We start from the raw sequence: 25,697 nt of genomic DNA on the forward strand, positions 1-25,697 counted from the left end.
GCTTCAGATGGCAGTAACATTCCTGCAGATCCAAACTAGCAGGCATCAGTAGCCTAAAGGTACTGTTTATTTGAACTGAGCAAGACTTGAGGTTAGCTGTGCCTAGCCATTGGCTCATTAATCTGGAAGGAAGATTCGGGAAGGGAACTTCTTAAGATAAGGATAAGAATTGGCATGAGGTAGGTATGGGTGAGAGAACTATGGTGGGGTGGCCATCTGGTAGTTGTCTTCACTTAAGTAATCTGAAGGCAAGAAGAGACTCATTTGAGACAAATGAGCTGTTGTACAAACAAGATTAGTAATAACAAGTTAGATATATAGTGTGTCACTGCTTCAGTTTCATTAGCGCTGTTCTCTTCTAATTCCAATATTTTCAGAGGATCAACTCACTGCTTTTCTGGAGAACCAACTAGTTATTAACACTTTGATTTATTAATTTAACAATTTTGTTAAGTATTAGTGTAGGAATATGAATGGTTTTTCTTGCTTTGTGATTTGGGAGCTACCTGAAGTTTCTGTAGCCTTCAGTTCTTCATCCATGGGAACACCTTTGCAAAGTTTCATTAGTACTGGTGCCTTTCAAGAAATCTCAACTTAATTACCTTGACCATGATTACTTTGTCTATACTAGTATATTTGAATGAATCCAAATAGAAGAAAGGCTGGATTACTCAGGGTTTGATACAGGAACTTGAAATAGATAAATTCTTCAGATTAGAAGTTTATAAATTGTGCTTCTTCCTATCTATGTCCTAAAAGAACTCAGAGATGAGTTCTTACAGAGATGAGAAAGATTTGTCTTTGTGTTGTCCTTCTTAATGATGGCTTTTGCAGAGTAGAATATTCTTAATAGTTAGTAGAATCTGAGCCATGTAAACCATCATTTAACTGATTTGGTCTAATTGGTTAGCCTTGCTAATAATCTAAATCATAAATAGTGAATTCATTGTAATATACACAGAAGTACTGCACTGTCTTTGAAGTTCTTCTCAGTCTTAAGCAGGGTCTTTCAGGGATTGCATCTGTGCACATTGTGGCTTTCGTTGCGTGCTACCTCTGCTGTGGTGTTTGGACTGAACAGATGGGCTGGAAAATGAGTAGGAACTGTATACTTAGGGTAGCTACTGAAGCTATTCAACCCTGATGTTAAGGATGGAAATGCAAAGGTGTGAGTGTGCATGCATTACAACACCTTTTTTGCACATACCTAAATGAAGGTAACAGAGTATCAACTACGTGATTTTGAAGCTGTTGTCGCTTGTTTCACTGTGGTCCATAACTAAAGAACTAGATGATGAAGTCCCAGGATGACTTGAATGAAAGAGGCAGAAATTTTCCATGATTAAATGGATGTTTTTGTTTCCATTTCAGGAAAGCCCCACAGCATTGGCAGCTCCGAGCGGATTCAGCTCTCAGGAATGTACAATGTTCGAAAAGGGAAAATACATTTGCCAGTCAACAGATGGACAAGACGTCAAGCTATCCTTTGTGGAACATGCCTAATTGTCTCATCAGTAAAAGAAAGCCAGACAGGAAAGATGCATGTCCTCCCTTTAATTGGTGGCAAAGTAAGATTTTATTTTTACTCTTACTTTATGCATTTGTTTGGTTAACCCCTATCTTTTTCATGGATATGATCACTTTTATTTACCGTGATTCCTAACCCCTCACAAAAGCTTGTTTCTTGGGGAGAAAATCAGGGTATATAACTAATTTTTGTTTACAGTAAGATTCATACTTAATGATTTGGAATGTTTGGATTGACATGATAAGGAAAAGTGAGAATACATTCAGCTGCCTCACATGCAGTGTTTTGTACACATAATAGTATTCCTTATGTATAGAAGTTCACAACCAAAGAATGCATGAATCTGTATTTTGTATGAAGTTTGCCATGTCTTTTCATCATTTTTTATCCATGTTGTGTTTGTTGTGTTACTCTAAGATCTGAAAATCAGCAGTAACAGTAGTTCTTGTACGTATTCTGGGTTGGTTTTCTGTTGTGTTTTTTTTCTTAATTTTCAGCATCGCTAGTGATCTAATGTCAGCAGCAACAAAAGTTGCCTGGTCCTGGACAGTGTACTTTAGATGGCCCTGATTAAGAAGGAGCTTTGAACAAGATGTCCTTCAGAGATCCTTTCCACCCTCATTTGCTCTTAGATCTGTGGAACTTTAGTGAAGACAGTAAGATTTACACCATTACCAATTCAGCCCGAATATTGTTTGAGTGCTACTATTGGCTTGGTTAGCCAAGGTAATGGGAAGAGAAACATTAGTCAGAGGATGAATTCACGCCTGAAATAATGCTGTTTTTTTTTACTTTGTATACCAATTAAGTTTGATTCTTAGGAGTTACTGGGAGAGGAAAAAACTTCATAATATAATATGTGAAGACTGGAATTGATATGTTGTTATATACTAGCAATGTGGACAGTAATAACTTCTATAAGTTCTTTTCTCTCACACTTTCATGATTCTTCAGCTCTTCCCTGGAGGTACCAAAGTAGAGATATTTTCCACTCCTTTAGCAGCAGTGTGTGAACTCTGGCACTGAGCTGTATTCCTAGCTGCAGCACACTGATGAGGGAAGAATTCTGGTCTTTGTCCTTCTCTTTGAGAGGAAAACATTTTTATTTAATTAAAAACAAAACAAAACAAAAAGTATCCTTTTTGCAAATAAATACCTCACAAAACATAGAACATGAAGACTGTAAAGCTGCAAGTTGACTGCAAATTTTAAAAGAAAAGGAGAACCAAGCAGAGGAAAAAAAATGTACTGGGGGCTTCTGCTGATGAAGCTTGAGTGGAGGATGCTTGGCACAGAACTTAGTGTTTTTTAAATTATCACTCAGAAAATATTTTTTCTAAACCTCATAAATACTCTGTACTTCCTGGTTTGCAAAGGCTTTCCAGAATGTGGTGCTGAGACACTGAGACCATAAGTTGTGTGGGACTGCGCGTGTGTGGTAGCAGGATGATGTATTCTGGGGTGTTTTTAGTGAGATGAGAAATGCCAAAGAATTTAATTGGGGTGTATGAGAAGCATTTGGTTAAGCTTGATTTTAATAATCGGAAATATAAATTGTGCTTCTTTAGATTGTGTGAAGACAGCTGTAGATGTGCTTCCTTAGGAGGCCTTCTATGGTGCTCAGTCTCTTAAAATGTCATTCTTGGTGCTTTCCTTCTTTATTATTGTTTCTTTGTATCTTGCTTGCTGTACTGAAGATAGCAACCAAAAATAAGGTTGCAGATACCTTTGGGGGGGGGAGGGGGGGGGAAGAAAAGCAAACCAGGTTCAAAGGAAGCAATCTCCAGAGAAACCTTAATGTTGAAAATAGCAGCAACATATATTTTTTTCAGTATTGCCTTCCACTATCAGCTCAAACTCAAATTGTTAAACAAATTTATCTGCCTGAAGCATCTCCAGTTTGCATATATGACAAGAGATTGTCATGTGGCTAGGGATTTTTTCAGATGCTTTGTTTGTTTTAGAAGTATGTCTAGTATTCTGGAAAACAGACAAGCAAGCTTAAAGGTTTTGACTCTGTTCTTATTCCTTGCTTGTGTAAATTGCATAAATATTTGATAGTTAAGATCCAGCTTAAGTACTTGAGAGGGTTTAGTACAACTCTACTTGTAGAGCTCCTCTTGGACACATTAATTTTCTCTGTGGTCCTCTGTAGAGCAGTTTTTGTTTCTTATTCACTAATAGTTTTATGCCTTTACTGTAGGTGGAAGAAGTGAAGAAGCACCAGCACTGCTTAGCATTTAGCTCCTCTGGACCTCAAAGCCAGACTTACTACATTTGTTTCGATAACTTCACTGAATACTTACGATGGCTTCGACAAGCATCAAAGGTGAGAACATTAATTCCTGAATGGGATTTATAGTGTTACCCTTGGTTCTGTCCTCCGTACAGCAATGTAATGTGCAATGTAATTATTATGAGCTTGTTCTGTTCTTTGTAGTGCACAGAGAGAATGGAGTTCTTTGGGAGCTCTTGATAACAGGCAGTAGCGAGGTGATTTCTTTTTGTCGATGCAGAGATTTCTGTATTGAGATTGTGTAAGCAAAGTGCTGTGTTAAATTGTCTCCTTTTTCTCATCTGATCCATCTGGATGGAGTGAGATCATTAGAACATAAATGATGACAAATATAACTGTCAGACCTAAAAATTTAAAAGGCTGTATTGAAAAATTTAGACACAATTTAAGGTTTTATTAATTAGCTCCCAACACAGATCCCAAAGCCTACGTTCCTAGAGCTGAGGGGCTGTTTCCTTGCTTGGTTGCAGAATCACTCTTCAGTTTTGCAATTGGTTTTCTTTTTTTTTAATAAGCAAAAAATTTGTCAGTTAGAAAAAACTTACTAATTAATTCCTTCCTAAGGTAAATTTTATGCTGTTACAGCAGGCTTTTTTAATAGGAATCTGTCTTGCATTATTTCCTTTGGCAATTCAGTTTCACTTTGCATTGTTGAAAGGCTGTGTTGTTTTGTGGGGTTTCTTTTTGTTGTTGTTGACATATATATTCTTTTTTACAATTACCTGGTTTATCTAAATCCCTGCTACTTCTGGATAAAGCTTCTCTGAAGTATTTTGTGTATGCTGAGACTGATAGCTGTGGGTTTTTTTTTCCACTCTGCAAGTTCTTTTGTTGTGCTGTCAGCACTCTTTCATTTTCTAGTGGTTCCTAAACTTTCCATTGGTTATTACTTGATAGGGTTATTCATGCTCTTTGCTATGTTAAGCAACTAGTTTTTGTGTAGTACTACTTGGAAATCTTTTTGACACACTAGAGCTGTTTGTTCTTTTTAGGTTGCAGTAATTTGTCCAACATACTGACAGTGGTACAGCCGGAGTTGCACATTTGTCTTTTTTTTTTTTTAAAAAAAAAAGACTTGATTATTTTGTCAAACTTTCTTTTAAGCAATAACTATTGCACCTCCCAGCACACGCATCGTTTAAAGTATCCTTTGTGTTTTCTCTAAGTTTTTAAGTCTTTTAAAAAGACTCTCTTTTGGCATCCCTGTTGGGTCTGTTCAGGCACAAGGTATGAATCCCCAGTGCACATTTGTGAGTCAGTAAGGTATGGTCTGTCAGATTCTTGAGTTCTTGCCGCTTGGTGGTTCTGTCTGGGAGAGTAATGTCCTTTCATCTCCAGAGGCATTGACATCAGATAAATGAAAGACAAATGTAATGAGTGAGGAAAAAATAGTGTAAAACAATGAACTTCAGAAGTAGAGATAAATGGCCATAAAGCCCTTCTGAATTACTGGCAGCATAAGCTCACTCTGTGCCTTGCTGTGCTTCTCTTTTTCTCTCTGGTTCATCCAAATGACTAACAGCATTGGGAAGGTAGCCAGTATGAGAACATATCCCCCATGCACTCATGAGATCCTCCTGTTTTTTCTTATGCAGGGGTAGAAATAAAATGCATAGTCTCTGTCTTTTCAGGCCCTCAGAACTGAGGAAACCTTACTTTTTGGTAGAACGCACTTAAAGAAAAAAAAAAAGAGGCTTAATTTTCCCCAATCCACTACTCCTCCAACTCCCTACAAATGAGACTTAGCTTTCAAGATTCCTGGAGTCTGCATGTTGCCACTTCTATTTGCCTTTTCAATGTTCGGGTTTTCTGTCCTTGGGCTGAAAGACACAGGCATGATTGTATGCAAGACAGTTGTGTGGGAAGCACTGTGCTGTAACAGTTCCTGAAGAACAGAAACCAGTAATGCTGGAAAGAAACTCTAACTTACTCTAGCTGATGCTATCCATGTCCAGATGCTTAACTGTAAGGTTAATTGTTCCCAATCTATGTGCACAAATAAGTAAGTTTCATTTTCAGTTTTGTAGCTGAGGCAAACCAGAACTGTCATGTAGAGGACAAAATAAAATTATGTAAGGTAGTCTGCCTCACGTGTTGTGAACATGGAAACTACTCGAGTTCAGAGAAGTTTAAATGCTAACCATGAAAGCACTGTATAGTGTTGTATGTCTAAAGACGAGCAAATCTAGGAAGGGAAATACAGCTCTCCAACTTCCAGCTTCTAGTTGCGTTCTGTGGGTTACAAAACCTCAGTTTAAAAAGAACTGGTATAAAATGCTTGCTCTTTATGAATTTTGATTAATAATCTAAGTGTGTTTTAAGCATAACTGTTGTGTAATGGCATTAGTTTAGAAACTGACTTTCTTGTTAACTTAGTTACATTAACTGATAGCTTTTTTTGTAGTCCTTCATGCTCCCGATGCATGCCGCTGAAAACAGTGTTTTCTCATACTTGCTTCTAATATAAATTTTAATACAGAAAGCAATCATGGATAAAATATTTCATTATAGTTTCTCAATTGAGTTTTTAACTACGTAAAAATACTTAATGTTTTCTGTGTACCTCAGAAGAGCCAAAGGATGCTATTTTAACTTGTGAATAACAGGCTTAATCTTGAAAGGAGACTTTGAAAAATGCTTGCTCTGCAGTCTTTTTCCCCACAGAATATTGGCAGTGTTGACTTTTTAGGAGCGTTGCAGAATGAGAGAAATCTTAATGCGTCACTTCTACAATAAGTAAATGTATGCTAGAGAAGATTTGAATTTGTGTTTGTGGAGGGTTGGGTTTAGCTTAATTAAAAGTGAACATCACTCTTGTATAATCTGATTCATTCTAAAAGTCAAATATATCCTAACCAAAGCAGCTCCGATGCTCTGCCCCAGTACATTTTTGGAAGAGATTTATGAATAGATTTTTTGATTGTTTTTCTTGTATGAGTACGTATCTTGAGGTGAACAGAGCTCTAGTTTTTAGGGCTGACTAAAATTATTGCACAAATACCGCCCTAAATATTGAACTCAGTGGCATACTTACTCCAAATAGGTCACTTTTAGATATGCAGATCTAACCTCAAACAGAATATTTTTAAAAGCTGGAAATGTGGCTTCTTCGTTAATATTGATAGTTTTCAGTACCACACTGCTTTTTCTTTTTAGTTTCCAAATACTGGAGTCCTAATTAAGGAAGCTCAAAAGGAAAACAACAGAAACAAACTTTGTCCTTTGTGATCTAATATACTTGTTCTGTTGCCAAATGTTGAAGAATAAGCTTATATAACTGTAGGGAGCAATGGGGAGTGGGGGGAGAGAAGGACATCTTTATGGCTTCAAAGAATTTTGTCTGCATGAAGATGGCATGACAGTGCTGGAATTTGCACAATTTCTGCTGCTGTTTACTACTCAGATATAATCTGCAGAAGGACAGGAGGAGAACGTGCAGTTAACAGTGAGGAATACGTAAAGAGGGCTTTCCTCCTTTGGTGCTTCCAAAATTGTGGAAGATGAGTGGAATGATTGAACTAAAGAAGCTGCATTCTTAACACAGAAGAGAAGGTGTTCTGCTGTGTGAAGTGTAATGGAGTGGTTGAACTTGCAGTTGTGAGGCTTGTATTTGGGATGTGGTGATGTGTTCCTGCTGTATGGCACTTGTAACAGCTGCACTCAGTTTAGCATTTTTCATTATGTGAAATTGCTGTGTTGACTACTACATGACTAATGGCATAGATGATTTAGCTAGTGGGAAAAAGGATTATCAGTGCTCCATATTTCAAGGCATACAATTAAATGGAGATATCTATGTTTATTATCCAGAATTCAGTATTGCACAGCTGAAGTAAAGGTGCACTGCACAATTTTGTTTTCTTGGAAGCAGCGTGCATCCCTGTGCATGCTGAACCGGGTTATCTGACTGCAGAACTTCCCCCACGTTTGCTCTGGAAGGGCAGGAAGTGTGTTGACAGCTTCTTGCAACAACTGTTTCCTGCTATAGTGCTCAGTTCAGTGGGGCAGGTAGAAGAGGCAATGAGAGACAAGGACTGAATAATTCATGACTGTTTCATGTGAGCTGCCTGTGTGTGGCCACATGAAATACAGGTAGATGAAGATGTACAAGGGCATGCTTCTGTCCTTTGCCTGAATACAGCTTAATTGTGCTGCTGCTCCTGTAACAATAGCATGTTTACTGAGGAATGAGCTCTTGAGTGGGGTGTAGGTGCCAGGGTAGATTTGTACCTATACAGAAAAAAAATCCCCAACACTCCCATTAAAAACAACAACAACAAAAGAGGAATATACAGTATACAGAAAGTGATCCTTGATTTAAAGCTTCAAACTTGAGAGTTTTCTCCTGTGTACCTTTGTATGAGTATTTTCCCTCCTCTGTTTCAGTAACCTTTGTCTTTAAGCTTCCAGTGGAAACATCTGTGCCATTCAGGGCAATCAAAGCCTGCTGCTAGGATAGAGTAAGTCATGATGGCAGTGCACATCATGTTTTAAATGCTCTAAAAAGAGCAAGAGTAGCAAATTGAAGGGAGAGGGACCTTACTCCTTTCACGTCATGGCAGAGTATGCTGTACGTAAATCCATTTGCGCTGTGAAACTGGCAGAAAACAAAAATCTCAATTTAATTAATTTTATAGAAATAGTGAAGGGACCTATAAAGCAGTTGTCTTAAGCTTGTGTAGAGGTGTATCTAAAACATCAGTGCAGGATTAACTTTTCAGCATTTTTTCCCTGCAGTTGATTTGCACTGACTAGCTGCATTGCTCATTCTTCTAGGCATTTTTTTAGGACAGCAGTTTTGTGATGGAGTACATTGAGTTGTGGGAGTGTTAGTTATTAGAAAACAATGAAGCTGATCTGTAAAATCCCATTACTGTTTTTCCTCAGTAGAAATAAGAGTTCTGACTACATACGAGATTGGTGCTGTAGGCCACATTTCTACAGATAAGTTCTGTAGAATTTAAAATTAACTCGAGTCTTGTTGCAATTCTGCAAATATGCTTCCAAAATAGGAGTCCAAGCTGATAGACTTGTGTGTTTTATAGGAATGGTTTTGGTAAACAGTAGAGAGTAGCAATTGTGTGATACTGATAAGACTGATACCTTCATTTACCTTTGAGGTACTGGAAGGTTATTGGTTGTGGGTGGAAAACAGATTTTGCAGTGTTTTAACACAAAATGTGGCCTTCAGCCTGTAAAGGCAACTTGAAAGAAACAGTCCTGTGGTTAAATTAGCCCTACCTCGTACCTTCCTTGCCTTGTCTGTTCTCCGATTTACCTGCTTCATATATGTTTCTAGGTATTGTAATGAGTTGCACCATTCTTACAGAGTCCTTAATTGCAGGGTTATTCCCAAACCTGTTTTCTCTGGAATTGTTTGACTGTATGGCTGTGATTCTAGTATACCGTGTTTATGTGTATGTTGGGGATAGGTTGGAGGTCAGGGATTTGCTGGTCACTGAATGGTTGACTGTGCTGTAGCTGGCTTGTTATGCTAGTGACGCTTGAAGGCTTGGAAATGAATCTCTATAGGTGTATGACCTAAGAGTGACTAGTGAGGTGTAATGCCAACATCAGTGGCATCTTCTAGAAATAACTTTTTACCAAATCCACGGCTCTTCAAAAAGGTTGTTTTCTTTGAGAATAGCAATTATCTAAATTTCTGAGACTAAGAAGCACTGGTAGCCTGTTTGTAACTGATTCATTATCTAGTTCAGAAAAAAAGATCCCTGAAATATTTTCCCATTTTTCACTGTGGAGAGGTTTCTGTTTGCTTTGGTGTGGTCTTCTTTGTTTTGTTTTTCCTTTCTTACGGGAAATGTGTTGACTCTAAGTTTGGAAAAAGGAAACCCTTTTTTCCCCTCTAATACCATAAAATGACAATATTGAGTTAATGCCTTCTCTAAAAATAGATGCCCCAAAATAAAACCACAGCTTCCTTTTAGCAGTGATTACAAGTATTCAAAAATAAACAAACCTCTGTCTGTTGTATGGAACTTGACTTCCTTTTTTGTGTATGTGTGAAAACTTCAATATTTGGGACCTTTGTTCTTCAGTGATATCTAGGCATTCTGGCTATGGGTGGCCTCTTGTTGATTTGCATTGAAAACAGCCGATGAGGCAAAACAAACTTGAGGCCAGTTTTGTTTCTCTTTTGATTATAACATTTGAAAGTATTCTTTCTTCTCTTTCCCTGCAAAACCTATCCTTGTATGCTTTTTGTTGTTAGAGGCCAATTGATGTTTTGGAAGTTAATTTCTGTTTGTTGTAGTGTCTCCTAATGGTTCAGGAGGGAAGCTTTGTACTTTGGTGTATTTCCTTTTTAACACAGTTCAGCTGACTCCAAAGTGTTGTAAGTTTTGACCAGGCCTTTTCTCCTAGTTTCTGTTCTAGCTATACTATAGCTTTGCTCCTGATTTTTTTTTCCTTGATGAAATTTTGGGTCTGCAGTCCATATTTTCTACTTGCTGCCTTCAGTATAGAGTATCTGTTGAAATACTGCTCCAAGAGTGAGAATGGAGAACTAGTTATCACCCACACATCTGGAATAGCTTTCAAGTAATGCCCTTTGAAGCCTCTGAATCAGGTTCTGGTGTTGATGCTGAATTTATGCAGTTCCTGCATTTATGTGGGAAAGAATAAACAGACTCCAGCTAGAAGCTGTGTGAAGTGTTGCAGGCATTACCTTTTAAGGTGAGTTCAGTGCAGGATAATCCCGAAGTGTTTTCAGTAGTCTCTGGTGGTAGGTGATGGGACTGAGCAGGAAAAGTGCAATCTGCTCTTAACAAAGCCCAGCAGACCTAAGTGTCAGTGGTGAATAGAACCCACTTCCTGTGGTGGGAAACTGCAGGGACTAGCATACTGCACAGCACTTCAGTGTGTATAATATTAAGGTCATATCTGAGTTAGTTGTGAAATTGAATGACTGAGAGCCTGTCTAACCAGTATAGTAAAGGGGGAGAAAGAAAAAGATTAGCTAAAACTAATTTTAGGGATGTTAGGTCTCTTTCTTCTATGGCTGAAGGAGAAGGAACAAGGTCTCCAACAAGAGGGAGTAAGTGCTGGAGGCCGGTTTTAGGCCCCAGGCCTGCAGAACTATATTCATTTTTAGCATTAAAAATGTGTGTGTGCATGTGTTGGATTAGAAGACCTTTCTAAATTACCATGAAATAATGATGTGAAAAGTTGATCTTATTGTAGAATTAATCTATGTGATGCAGCATGTACATCAGTGTAGGAGAAACTTTGTCAGAAATCAGGGACCTAATGTAACTGCTTACCTTAAAAGAAAAGCCAGCAACAAAACCCACCAGAAAACCAACCAAAACCCCTTCTCCTTATGGGAGTGGGGAGAGTCAGGCAAGTGAAAGACTTTGGGAAGCACTTACAGTCTCACTAGTGAGATTCAATCTACAGCAAGCACTGAAAAGAATCCTTTACTGGAGAGTTAGTCATTGTAAGCTTACTGGCTATACAGCTGTTTGTTTACTTAAAAACTAATATCTAACATAATCAAAGTATTTCTGTTTTTTAGAGACTCACCTGTTTCTTTTGCAACGTTCTGTGGTGAATAACAGCTTGTTTTCAGCCAAGCTGTTTCAAGGATGTTGATATTCCTTGCTCTAACGAATGGAGATTTGTGTGCCTGAATTATAAGAAGTTTAGTACTGGGGCTAATTATTGTCCCTTAACTTCAGGTTGCATCTTAAGTTTTGTCCTTGCAGGGATCTTATCAGTGTGAACATCCTGGGGTGAGTACTAAAGCAACTAATGTTAATATAACTGCTTATGTAGTATTGGTATCAGTACTGGGTCTGTAAAGGAGGAGAGTTTTCCGCGAGGGAACAAAAAATACTCCTATCCCAGAATAACTTCAGACAGGTCTAAGCATTTTTAAATGTCAGGTGACTAATGCCATCATACTGACAAACGCTCACTTTCCAGATTCCAATGCTTAACTGCGGTCATTGTCTTTCACATCTATGTGATTTCTTCTGAATTTGTATCACGCAAGGTGAAGGAGCACAACTTGTGCTTCACTACCTACTCACGTCCCCCCATCCTCACATACTCATGCTTGTTATTACTTCTTCATTGAGGTTCCTACAGCTTTGTATAATGTCCTGAAGTCAAAATGAGCTGTTTCTGCATGCTGTATATGTCTTCCCTTAGAACTCAGGAGAGAAGAGCAGGGCAGTCAGGTCAACCTTTGTGTCCCTGAGCATCAGGATGTTTGCAGGTTTCTGGCTGCACTGTTGCACAGCCCATGAGCCTTACCTGAGGGAGGGGCTGAGAAGTGGTGGTGGCTGCCTCTGAACAATATCACGCAGGTGCCTGCTGCCACCGCTGATCTCTGTGGGCAATTCCTGCTCTCACCTATGCCTGTGTATTTCTGAATGACTGACTTGTTTTCAAGTCTCTGCAGGTTGTTTTCTCTTTTCAAGGCTCTTAGCTTTAGTCAGTATGCATCCAGTTGCATGTCTGTAGGAAAAGAAAAAGGAGAGGCCAGAAAAGCGCTGAACTTTTCACCCTTTGGACTGCCTCCATTTTAAGCTGTCATTTAAAAAACACAGATATAAGGCTTTAAAGCAACAGAAAACCTTTTTATTTCTTTTCTTTCCTCTTTCATTAAAGTTCTTGGCGGCCTTGCATGCTTTCTCAGTGCTTGAGGGTGGAGCTGGGGTGGAGGGGGCCCTGCGACTTGCTCTGAAGGTCCCACTGCCGTGTAAGGCTGTGACACTGGAACAGGGAGGAGAGGAGGATTTGAAACAAGCCTGGTTTTGAGGAGAGCCTTCTTGCTCTAAGTGGTTAGTTTAGATATTTCAAGTGTATGCATCACAGTTTAGTTAAGCTTTATCCTACACTGGTAGGATGTGATAGTTATCAAGCTGTTTAAAAACAAATCCTAGAGGAGAAAAATTACACTACTTCTCTATTAGCATGTCTACAGCAGGTGTAATTTAACATCATCATCTTGGTTCAGCTAGTCAGAGAATTTGGCTGCCTTCACAGTGTGGGCTGTTTAGTTACTTTAATTGTCTTCTCTGTTGAAGTCCTAAATAGTAATTTCTTATCTGAATAGAGCTGTTAGGGAATGGGCTGAGGGTAAACAGGAAAAAGATATAATTACATTTGTTTAAATTCACACTGCAGGTCACACCAAAAGATGGTCTTGTGTAAACAAGCCTTGTGTTTGTCCATACAGCTGGGTTCAGCTGTATCCATTGCTGACATCCATTGTCAGCAACAGATCATTTTTGTAATATTGCCAAGGCTTTAAAACAAAGACTGTAATCAGACTTGTTGCACAGCTTGGTGACAGAGGTGCTATTATACTGTTGGACAAAGCAAAGCAGTTTTTTAGCCCTGTGGAGTCAGAACAGGCAAGAGTATGGGTTGATGCAAGTATTTGTGGTTTTATAGCCAGCTATGGAGGAGTCACAGTGAACCCATACTGCATTTCCATAATGTTTAAGATAGGTTATTTTTGAAAAAATAACTTAGATAAAAATAAGCATCTGTATTTGGGAGACTCTTTGTTCTTTGTCACTTGTGCAGCTTTCACTTGGAGAGCAGTAGGACATGTGCACAGGCAGAGTTCTCCAGCAGTATTAGTTGTAGTGATATTTACAGAATAAAGCTGAATTTTAATGCTGCTAGAGAAAAAAGTCATCATGACAGCAATTTGATATTTGCAGTGGGAAGGTACAGGACTCTCTTGTCATGTGTGCTACAGTTCTATACCACTTCTTGGAAACTGCATTTCAGTATGCTGTACATACATGGAGACCGAAAAAAGGACTTAGGATGCTGCAGGCCAGGGCTGTGTGAGTTTTATTTGGCTGTACCATGTCGCGACTCCTCTGGAATTAAAATGGAAGACTTCACAATGAAATGACTGGCTGTAAAGTGTTTAAAATCAGATTCAGGAAAGGGAGTCGCATTTTTTATCATGTTTCTTTGTGTTTCTGGTTATTAAAAATTCAATAAAACTGATACTTCAGAAGTACAGATCGTACTGTGTGACCAAGTTGCACTTTTGATGCAACTGTTACAAGTCTTTTGTGGCAAAGATGGACACGGACTCTACAATTTCTGCAGCAGCTGCAGTGAGTGAGACTGTCATACTATCATCAAGAAGGTCATTACAATTCTGTGAATACTGTAGTCATTTCCCCCATTTTATTACTGTTGGAAATGTGACGGATGTCATGTGAAAGCAAGCATCAGGGTTGTGTGCAGATTTGGATGTGATTAGAAGACGTGCCAAAGGGATTGGTCTGAGTAATGGCTTCACACTGTTTAGGGAGATACAAGATACAGATGTATCCATCCATCCATACACACACTCGTAGACTCATTAAGGCTGGAAGAGACCTCCAACATAATCTAGTCCAACCATTGGAGTTGAAGGTTGCATCAAAGACTTTTATTTTCTCTTAATTTAAGTTAAAATGACGTAATTGCCTTTGAATTTGGTTTCATATCAAGTGTTTGAAGCAGTTATATTCTTGGGGAGAACTTTAAAATGAAGCACATAACAAGCCGTAGTAAGAGCTTAATACTTGTTTCAAATCCGTCTTGTGAGCTCCTCCCTCAAGTCTTGTTACCACACTGACTCTTCAGTATTTTTGTTGGAGCACAGGCTCGATGAACCCAACCCAGAGAACTTGTTGGGATGTTTTATTACAGTGGAATGTCTTGTTTTCCTCTCTTTTCAAATAAACCCTCCTTGCTGCAGATCATGTATCTTCTTCAGGATAGTTTTTATTCTTTCTCTGTGAGAGGGATACTCTTGTCAGATTTCTAACCTATTATCATTCTAACTCTGCAGTGATTTCCCCACTGTGAGTGTGAGAAGCCCAATGCTTTGTTTAAAAATTGTATCGTGCTCTAGAAGAACTATTTGCTCCTAATGAACAATAGCAAACAAATGTATGAGCAGCCTTGCTGCATTTAAGTCTGTTGAAATGCAAGATTGAAATATCCCTTTATTCAGAATTTCAGTATTCAGCTTCAAAACAACTGATGAAATTTTCTGGTGAATGAGATGTTGTTCTTGGCCACTCTTCTTTGTTTTTCATCTTTTTCCTCTGTTCTCTAGGAATTAATTACACAGCAGTGTTGAGTAATGAAAAAAAGACTTTATCCCTGACGATGAGAATAACTATTTGTTTATATGAGTGTTCCTTGTAACGATTCAGAAGATGATTCTTAGAGTGCTGTTTTGCTAGCAGCAACAAAAGAATACTTCAATAAATATTACAGCTGGTTCCAAAACTAACTTAAAATGCGTTTTTAACTTTCAGAGTTATCTGTGGAAGAGCCATTGTGGAATTTGTCAATGTCATGATTAGCGAAATTCCTTGGATATCAGAGTGGTTGCTCTTAAACAACCAAAACCAACAAAAGAAGCAGCACAAACAGGATGTAACTTACAAAAGCAGAATTACTTTTATCAGATATTTTTTTCTGCTCTTCACAGAGCTTGAAGAGTTTAAGAAAGTATTTGCATCCTTTTCAGAGACCGCAGCAGAATGTGGAGTTGTTGGCTCACTTTGAGTTACCAGTTCTAGTACATTAAGATGCTTTAGACTGACAAGCCTTGCTAAGCACTGCTGGCTTACTTATTGCTGTTCGTATCACATTCCAAACAAGTAGTTGGAGCATCAGGATGTGTAAGCATTACACATGAAATTATATACTGTCCTTGGAGTTTAATGGATGTCAGTGCTTTTTCATTAGTAGAGTTTTCCATGTGATGAGAAGTGTGCTGTACTGAGCAGGTTCTGGCATCATAAATAGGTAGAATACTGACCTTTCAGAAATGACTGCTGAGAATAGCTTATGAATAATTTTTGTCTAATACTACACAAGGAAGAAAAATAGTAGCAACAATGACAAAAGGACTGAACTGAGTAGCAGAAATTGAAGCATTTTGATGGATGTTGGAGGACTGGATTATTAGAGAAAAACACCACACCGTCTGTTCCTCTTTAAGCTTATGGCTGTGTGTTTGTAATAGAGCCCACTTATCCTCAGGCTTGTGTAGCTTGCATTAGAAAGGAGGGAAAGAAAAGTAAGAAAAAAATAAGTCCTTGGCCTTCCTTTCAGTGGCAAGCTACTTATGCCAGCAAAAAATAATCTGTCTCTCTGTTCAGGGTCCTTTGTGGAAAGGGCTGTGTCTCTGCCCAGAAGATTAGATGATATCTCCTTTGTTGGAGTTCAGAGGCTCATAAGCTGCTACTGGGCTTTGTTTATGAAGGTTCTTCGTCTTGTTTTTCTTTCTGTCCCTTAGATGTGGTGTTTGTACTTCTTTGCTCATAGCACGGGAGGTCAGTCAAAGCGCCAGTGGCAAAAATGATTGCTTCTGTTGCAGTGAGCAGCCGACAGAACACATCACTGCTTGAGCACTATTTGTGCAGCCCCAGAAACCTAAGGTGGTGGTAAAGTTGTTTGCTTTTTCTCCTTTAATCTAGGCCACGTCTGCTTATTGTTCTAGCTCTTGATCCCTCCTCCTTGCCTACCTTCCTCGCTGTGTTATATCTCAGTGAGGTGCTTTGTGACATGAGGCAACTCCATGACTCATTATAAGAATGTATGAGAGCATTTCTTAGTAGGGCTGGGCAGAAAATGCAAGAAACAGGTGGCAGTATTTTTGTTGTTGGTTTTTTATTATTTTTTAAGTAATAAATTCATAATGAATAAGTAAATAAATTGGCAGGTTGTAGTTCACTCAGTCATATTCTGGTGATTTGATGAGGAACAGTTTCTTTTATTTCATTTGTTGCCTATAGATCTCCCCTTTGGAATGATGCTAGCCCTGTGTAGTGCTAGGTACGTCATTTCTGTGGCCTCTGTAGACTTTGTCTTGTCTTCTCCTTTCTGGAGAAGTGTGTTACATTCACAGATCTGTTTCGTCAGTTACCCTTGGCAATTTTCCAGTACAGTGAGTAGTGCTTAGTGCAACATAGAGGACCTGAGCACTATTTTGCTGTTACTTGTCTAATCTCTTAGCTATTATTATTGTTATTTTTTGGCATGGCATATCCAACAACTTCACTGATGAAAATGAATTAGTTTTCAATATTAGTTTGACAAACCTTTGCACTGTTCCACTGCTGGCACTCTGTGGACCTGATTTTAGTGCTAAGGGTGAAGCAAGATTGTGGGTTAACCTGCAGCAGTGACGTGAGCTGTGCTGAATTAGCTGCATGTGCTGACACTGACTTGGGCTGTGATTTAAAAACAGTTTGTCTTGTGCTAGTAGAGGTGAAATAAATGTTTGTTTTATTACAGTATTAATGTGTTGGTATACCTCTTGACTTCCAGGTTGCATCACAACGCATAAGCTCAGTGGATCTTTCATGCTGCAGCTTGGAGCATCTGCCTGCCAACTTGTTTTATAGCCAAGACCTCACTCATCTCAATTTAAAGCAGAACTTCCTGAAGCTAAACCCTAGCCCATCTGCAAGCAGAGCACTTAGTGAATTACAAAGGTAAAGTCTATTGGTTCTACTGGTTTTCCTCTGCCCTTGGAGCCATGTGACCACTGGCAAGAACTTTCCTTAAGTGATGCTGGTTTAATAATGAGTGCCTCCTCTTTTATGGGAATGATCAGATTGTAAGGCTGTGGAAATCAGTGAACTTTCCGTGCTAGCTAGAAACAGATCAAATTTAATTAGAAACTTAATGTTTGCCTTCTTATCTAGAAGCTATTTTCAGTCTAAAATATAGTTTCAGACTCAGTTGCTTTACACCTAACTTGCTAAGGCCAGATTGTAATGCTTGAATCTGTTACTTGCGTGAGGGAATGAGTTGGTGAGCTGCCCATCAGCGGCACTCTAGCTGGGGACAGTGCTGTGCGTGACTTCACTTTGCAGTTTTTGTTATATCTCGAGCAAAGAAAGTCCTGATGGAAGATTTCAAAAGTTCAGCCAGGTTCCTGTCATCTTTCTTCTCTGCCCAACTGTAATTTTTTCTTCCCTAGTAACAGTGACCTTCCAGGTGATTTTTCCACTGCAACTCATCAAGAATGTTACAAATGAAAAGATAGCAGCCCTATCAGTGATGTGAATGATTTAATGTGTGTGTCTCAGAATTGTGGAATCAGCAGGCTTTCTTTATTCAGAAAGATAAATTTTCCATGCTGAATATAAACCTGCAATTTTAATTTCAGTGGTAACAGAATTGCAGAATACTTCAGAATTATATTTGTAGACAGTTGTGTTCAAGTGCAATGTTTTAAACCACATTTCTAAATCTTTCCTCTTTGAAGAAGAACCCAAAAATGCAAGATAGATTACATGGGCTTTTGTATTTTGTGTAATTCTAATTTTCTTCTGGAAAAACAAACAAAAAAATTGGCTTAATAGAAGATGAATGAACCCAACAGGTTTACTTTACAAACAAAGCAGGCAGCGTTTCCAAGAGTTTATGAACAGTTTGGAGAGGAATACTGGATTAAGTGTTCTGTGAATATTGGTATAGATCTCCAAATATGGAAATTCCACTCAAATGTGGCAGTTTTAGCATAAGTCAGATGATGGATGTAAGCAATTAATGAATGTTGTAATTTTTAACATTTGTCTTCTCTAAATATTAGAAAGGGAATAGGAGATGCTTAAATATTTTTGTCTGTGTGCAGCTAATTCTGTCTGGGATTAGAAAGCATTTATAAATAATGTGATAGGTGATGTTTTGTCTGTTTAATGTTCTCTTAGTGCTGCAATTTTAAGAATAGCAAAAAAGTCTTGCAGAAAGTCAGCATTAATAAATATCACTAATGTGGGTTTGAATATACAAGGGAGAAAGATTTCAAAACTCTCCTGTTTTCTGAGGTTTTACATAAGGAGAATCTGGAGAAGTAGCAAAACAAGTAATACAAAACAGAGGAGAGTTCAGTTCTGAGAACTGCTCCTGTTCCACCAGTGACTGATAGCCTGCTTTACTTCCACTGCTTTGGACTTGCTAAGAGTGCTCTCGAAGGTCTGTGAACTTCTGCAGCAAAGGACTGGACAGTTAGGAAGGATACCTGGCAGTATTTCAATCAGAGCAATGCCTCTTAAAATCATAGAATCACCAAAGTTGGAAAATATCTCCAAGATCATCCAGTCCAACTACAATCAGTAGTTCTCCACTATATCCCTTAGTACAACATCTAAACATTTCTTGCACACCTCCAGAGATGGTGACTCTGTCACCTCCGTGGGCAGTCCATGAGCCCCAGCCTCTTTGTCTTGATCTTCCCTTTGCTGCTGTGCTCCAGCCGTATCTTTATCTAGCACAGGTGGCATCACCTAGAAAATAAGTAGCTAGAAGCTGCTGCTGCTGTTCCCATCACTGTGCCACTGGAAAGGACTCTTGAAGGTGATAGTTCCTGCTGAAAATTAGAATTTTCCTATTCTTTTAACTCAGCATCAGTGATCTTGTTTCCCAACAACAGCAAAAGCATCAGGCTGGGCTTTGGAGTGCTCTTACAAGCTGTACTCCTGTATGTCTGAAGAAACGCATTCCTGGCTTCTCCTCTTTAGGGTAAAAAGCCAAACCAAACAACAACAACAAAGAAATAACAAGAATAAACTGTTTTCCTTATGCTGCATACAAGCTTTGAGCTAGCTTGACTACTACTGTATGTCTACTTTTCAGTCATGAGTAAAACCACAAATATTTAACAAGAAGGGAATGATATCTTTGAAACCATTAATGATTTCTGATATGAAAGCAAATTAGGGGTAAGTCAGTTATTTGTGAAAACACAGGATGCAGTGTTCGACAGATTATTGGCATTTGTATGACTTCGTTTTCTTCATTCAGTTTAATAAAATTTTCAGAACTTTTAGGGGCTGTATGAGTTAGAAGTTGATTGGATAAACCAAAAGACATTTTTTCTTAACTCGTTCCTTCAAACTACTGTGAAACAACTGTAAAATCTCTGTTCTGATTTGGTACTTCTGGCTTTTATAACAAATTATCTGCAATTGCAGCCACGTGCAAGACACAACACCAGTGAATCAAGCCTAGAAATATTTAAGACTCCAGAAATATTCATGTGCTTAGATGTTGTGAACATAATGCATTTATGTACCTAGCCTTCCTGGTTCAGTTTTTAATAGAATCTCATTAACAAGGTAATCTTAAGAAAATTTGTCTTCCTATTAGCAGCTCTTGTTGTTTGATGTTTCTCTTCATAAGTTTTTCTAGGTGGTCATTTAGTAAATGTGCATGGATGCTGAATTTCAGAACAAAAGGTATATCGAAGACAGAAGAAAACAGTAGGTTTTGGCTACAGTAGTGAGACGTGAACTTCTGTACTTGCACTGAGTGTTGAAAAGTATGTAGTTATCTGTATTTTTTGTAGCAGAGGATGAATATTTCATACATGTGAAAGTAGACAGTCTGAAAATTCGTCTGTGTTGAAGGTGAACACAACTAATTTTCATACTTATTCTCCCTCAGATTAGATTTTTTTTTATGAAAACAAGGGGGTTTTTTTTGCATTGGGTGGATAGGTGGAATTCTGTAGTTGAAAAATTCTCCAAGTGAAGCACTTAAAGACATGTTTTATGTTAATGGGGGTGTTGGTTGGTGGAAGACTCACAGTGAGCTGGCAGTGTCTGCTTGCAACCCACAAGGCCAGCTGTGTCCTGGGTTGCGTTAAGAGAAGTGTGACCAGCAGGTCAAGGGAGGTGATTCTGCCCCTCTATTCTGTTCTCTTGAGACCCCATCTGGAGTACTGTATCTAGTTTTGGGGCCTCCAACACAAGGAGGACATTGAACTGTTGGAGCAGGTTCAGAGAAGGGTCACAAAGATGATCAGAGGGCTGGAGAACCTCCTCCGTGGGTACAGGCTGATGAAGCTGGTTCTCTTCCCTGAACCACCTTCCCTGTAGGTGTTTAAGGCCAGACTGGGTGGAGCTTTGAACAATCTTGTCTAGTGGGAGATGTCCCTGCCTATAGCAGGGGGCTTGGAACTTGATGACCTTAAAGGTCCCTTCCAACACAAACCGTTCTATGATTCTATGAATATTCCTGTATTCAGAATGAACTCTAAAGCCTTAGGGGTTTTAGCCACTGTACACTACATTATGTTGTCACAAATTCTACAACTTACACTGTTTTAATGTCAGTTAATGGTTAGAATAATACCATAAAGTTGAGATGTGTACGCTGTTCCCATGCTTTTTTCCCCCTTATCTACAATGGAACTTCTCAACCTTTTCCTTGAAGTGCATTGAATTCGGAATTAGTAGTTTTGAGCAGTTTGAAGTGAATGAATATACTGTAGTCTTTATTTACTGTTGCTCTGTTTCAGTGTGCTAGGTACAATTTATATACGATTGTTTCAGACAGTATGGTTGGGAAAAAAGAAGAGACAAAACTGTTTGCATCAAAAACACTGTTTGCTTGTCAGTGTTGAAGAGGAAGCTATGTATGGATCTTTAATCCTGTCACACTGCAGGGATGATGTAAGGGAAGCAAGCAAACAAAAAGCAGTGAGGTGGGAGAGAATGTACTAAGTCATAAAGTTTGTTTTAACAATAAAGAAAACAATGCTTGATAGTTCTATCTGAAGAACTGTTATTCTGACTGTGGTTATTAATAAATTATTATATGGGTTTTTATCTCAAAATTAGTTGGTATTCTTCTTTCTCAGAGCCCTTGTAGAAATTTTCTGTCTTCTCAGGTGGAATTGTTCTGGGCTAGTGGCAGTAATTTCAAGTTGATTCTGTAGTGTATGAGGAGACTAAAGGACTTTGGATATTCATGCAAGTGTTTCTGATATTCCTCCTGACTTCCAGCAGAAAGGTAGCAGCTTTTAGTCTGGAAGCAGTGAACTCCTTAGTAGTGGTTGAATTAAAAATAGATGGGACTAATAAGCATGCCGTAAAATCACATTTTTAAAAATAATGTGTTGCAAATATAGGAATCACAGTTGTTAATTGGATTCAATTTAGTGGAACTGTTAAGCTGAATCCGGTCATATCTCCTTAAATAACACATGAGGAAAAAATGTGAATACATGTATGGAATCCAGCTATGCTGCATTTTACTAATTGGACTTGTCTATTGATTTTCAGTACAGCTTCCAAAGTGAGGCTTTTCTTGTCATGAGTTTCTACATGCACATATTTAGAAGTAACATGTAGTAACTTATTGGGACAGCGCTTATTTTCTTGGTTATCTAATAGCTGTTGCTTTTGCTTGTTAACAACAGATAGTGTGAATAGCTGATTCCTCGTTTTAGCTATAAAGACTTGGAGGCTATCAGCAGCACCTCTTGCACAAAGAATGCTTTGCAGATTGAGATTACTCTGAAGATCTGCCTTGATAACTGTTTATTTGCACACTTCAGTTCAGCTGTAGGAAATTTTCTGAATAGTCTGTTATAATGTTCAGCTTGGAAACACACCCACCCAGTTTGTTTTTGCATCTCAAATACACATTTCCATTAATTAGGAGAAAGCATTGTCACTTTTCTTCTAGGTATTTTGCTCTTTCTCTGAGGGTAGTCTTCCCCCCCCCCCCCTCCCAATAAAGCAGTGTGCTTTAGGTATGTGCAAGAAATTGGGAACTACAGAATGCAGTAATGCAGATTTATATTATTTCTGCTAACAAAACCTACTTTGTTTTTCTAGTCTTTATGGTTGTCTTACCAGCTTTGTAATAGAACAAGAGCTTTATTGTTGTCTTGAAGTTAGTCCAAATTTGGCTTAACATCTGTGATTCTATTTTGAAAAATAACTGCCTGGATTTAAGGTTATTCCTGCAGTGCAGTCTCTTTAAGGCAATCTACCAATTAATTTTGGCATATAGACTCAAGTCTGCATGCCAGAATTGTTGCCTCTTTCATATTATTAAATGGAAGGAGAGGGAAGAAATGTCAAGATGACTGTCTGGTATGTTGGCATAAAGAGCATTGAAAATACCAAAACTGCAGCTGTATCAGTTGTGTTTTTGGTTCTTTTTTTTTAATCTCTTCCTTATAGGGTTAAAAAAAAAAAGACATAAAAATTCAGTCACAGCTATATTTTAATTTATTCATTTGACTAATTGAGAATTTGGTAAGTAATGGTGAATTTGCTAAGTTTCTTTGGACTTGACCAGAATTGATCTTTTTCTCTCAAACAAAGCAACTGATCTGCTTGCCTGAGATGATTTTATTCCAGTTGGTTTTGTGTAGTGTGACATCAGTTACTTGGCTGTTGGGTGAACAGGAGCCTTGTCCAGCAAAACAGAATTCCTCCTTCCTGCTCTCTGCTGTTGTGTGTGGAAAACTCTTCTGTACTCAAGCTTGGAGTGCTGCCATTGACCTCCATTAGGCAAAGCCTTTACCTGCAGCATCCAAGTGAATTTCCCTAGCTGTTGCAGAACCAGTCTGGTCTTTGACAAACTTAGCAAGGCAAGAGGGCTGGAATAGTTTATTTGAATTGTCTGACTTATTTAGGGCTCTTGCAGCTGTACACTTCCCTGTAAATTGAGATGCTCTGAAAGTATTTCTGTCACTAGGCCAGCTGCTCCCTTAGGTGATACACTATGGATGGATGAATCAAATGCAACTACCAAAAGACAGTAAATTGGATCATTTATTATGATTAAGTTAGTAGCTAAAGTAGCAGGTATTTATGAAGGTGGAAATTTGTGTGCCATAGTTCTAAGCCATTATTCTGTTGGCTATGTAGTAAAACATTAGTGTCAGAGTGCTTTGGTAGGAGTTGAGCCAAGAGTGGCTTTGTTAGGCTGGCTTTCTGGCTCTGTTCCAGTGGTGGTGTATGGCCATCTTGAATATACTTTCCCCTTCTCCAAGCATACTGAAATACAATTATTGAACCGTATAATGGAAATTCCTCCTTGCAATTCAAGTAGATGTGATTTTGAAGTTAGTGTGTCAGCTCATTGCTTTGCCATGATATGAGCTGCTCTTGTTAGCCGCTCTCCTCATTTTGCATATGTCAAATTAATACCACTCCTGAAGTGGCAGCTTCAGGATTAAGTATACTTTTTTTGCTCAATTATGGCAATTAGTGTTCAGTCATGTTGGGTGTTTAAAAGCAAGGGTTGACACTTGAACACTTTGCTCAGGCTTAAAATAGGACTATTTTGGGCCAGATGAGTGTTTCTCTGCTGGTCATTACAATAAAAAGCCTAGCAAGCTAACTGAACACAGCATGTCAAGCAATGTTGTTCTTCAGTTTGACTTTCTTTTTAAAGGATAATGTATCCTAGAACCAGGGAGGTTAGGAGAAGGAAAGCATTTACACTGACATAATGTGAGGTTATTACGCTGTCATACCTCAAATGAGCAAAGTTGTCATTTCTTCTTTCCTGTGACACTGTGGGGGCAACATCGATGTGTTCCCCAACTTCTGTTAGGAATAAAGATTTTGGGGGTAAGAAAACAGGCATAGGTGTTCTGTAAAATGTTTGAAGCCCAGCGCTGTGCGAACTCAGCAGCAACAGAAAACTGGAGTAAAATGCTTTTCTTATTTGTGATTTATAGTCATGCTACAGGTGCTGCTGGTGCTACTGACTGTAGATCTATCTAAATACAAGAGGTGCTGTAAACAATTCAGCATTTGAAGTGTGTTGCATGGCACTGTTCCATAATGGGAGTACGCTCACCCATTTGTGGCATGGATAGTGTGACACTTGAGTGACCAGTGATGAGAAGCAGACTTTTAAGACTCAACTTTGGGCATATGCCTATGTGTTGCTTATTGTAATTGACACTGCTCCATAAGAAGAAATGTGACTTTAGCATCTTGCAAACATATGTCAAGTATTTGTCTTCCAACTTTAAGTATGATTTAACAGTAAGCTTTCTTTTGTTAATTATTTGACATAAGCTTATTTGTGCATTTTCAGTTTGCATATGTCCAGTACTGGAGGTGCTACTCATCCTCCTTTATATGTTTAGACCAGTTAAGCAGCAGAGTTCAAGTCCTTAGTAATTCAAATAACTGTAAGTTCAGTATACAAATTAAGTCACAGAAGACCCTTAATTTTGAAAGGTATATTAGGATAGTAAAGTTACAACGCACACTTTTTTTTTTCCTCTGGGTCTAGGATGATTTTCCACAAAAATGCAAGCAGAAAAACTAAGTAGAACCCTGCCTTGAAGTTAGTTGATGTAAGCATGGGGTTTTTTTTAGCTCCACTTCCACCTCCCCACATCAAATTATCTTTTCTCTGTGTAACAGCTTGATCTTCAGTAATTTTATCTTAAGATTGTATTTGGAGTCTTCCACTAGATTGCAGTTTTCACTTGGCTGATGGGCAAAAGCTCTGAAGCTCTTCCTGAGACTCCAGAGTGGCACAGGCAAAGGCTGTAGCCTATGTGCTGATTATTAAACGAGTTAATTCTTTTTCACGGTTGACTTGAAAGTCAGAATGTTTGGGTTATGAAACTTCTCTGTCAGCTTTTAGTTACTGACTTCCCATCTTTACTACTATTTTTACACACCTAAGTACTGGAAAATTCATTTGAAATGCTTTTTCCATAGGCTCTGACACTTGTGTTTGTAGCTGACTTTGAGGAAGCTGGGGGACAGCTGTACCACACAGAATTGCCTCAGAATTGAATGTGGCATTCTGTCTTTGGCTCAAGTCTACAGTAATCTTCAAGATAAATGCAGGATAGTGGATGTTAGCTTATAGATTCAAGATTTTTAAGCCCTTTCTCTTAAAATAGGAGAATAGGAAGTTATTTAATTCAAAATGTATTTTTTTCCTTCTGGCTAACAGCCCTTATTAGCATCAGCTAGCTCATCCCGAGCATTCTTCTTTATTTTTACCATTCTCCCTCTAGAGATGCGTTAGTCATAGTTTTTGCACGGTAGCATTTCTTTTCCCTGAAGCAGTAATTTGATTGCA

The 25,697-nt window shown here is 38.5% G+C and overlaps 1 protein-coding gene across 1 annotated transcript in view; it reads left to right on the plus strand.

Annotated features, from left to right (window-relative positions):
- Window positions 1-25,697, plus strand: part of PHLPP1 (PH domain and leucine rich repeat protein phosphatase 1) — a 140,939-nt gene that overhangs the window by 79,713 nt on the left and 35,529 nt on the right. Inside the window, exons 3-5 of the mRNA XM_065752666.1 lie at window positions 1,372-1,568; window positions 3,732-3,857; window positions 17,157-17,323. Of these exons, the coding sequence (XP_065608738.1) occupies window positions 1,372-1,568; window positions 3,732-3,857; window positions 17,157-17,323 (490 nt within the window). The remainder of the gene's footprint in view (window positions 1-1,371; window positions 1,569-3,731; window positions 3,858-17,156; window positions 17,324-25,697) is intronic.

Source organism: Cyrtonyx montezumae, unplaced genomic scaffold (assembly GCF_038088225.1).
Source record: "Cyrtonyx montezumae isolate F1298 unplaced genomic scaffold, pur_monq_1.0 scaffold_8, whole genome shotgun sequence".
Taxonomy (NCBI): Eukaryota; Metazoa; Chordata; class Aves; order Galliformes; family Odontophoridae; genus Cyrtonyx; species Cyrtonyx montezumae.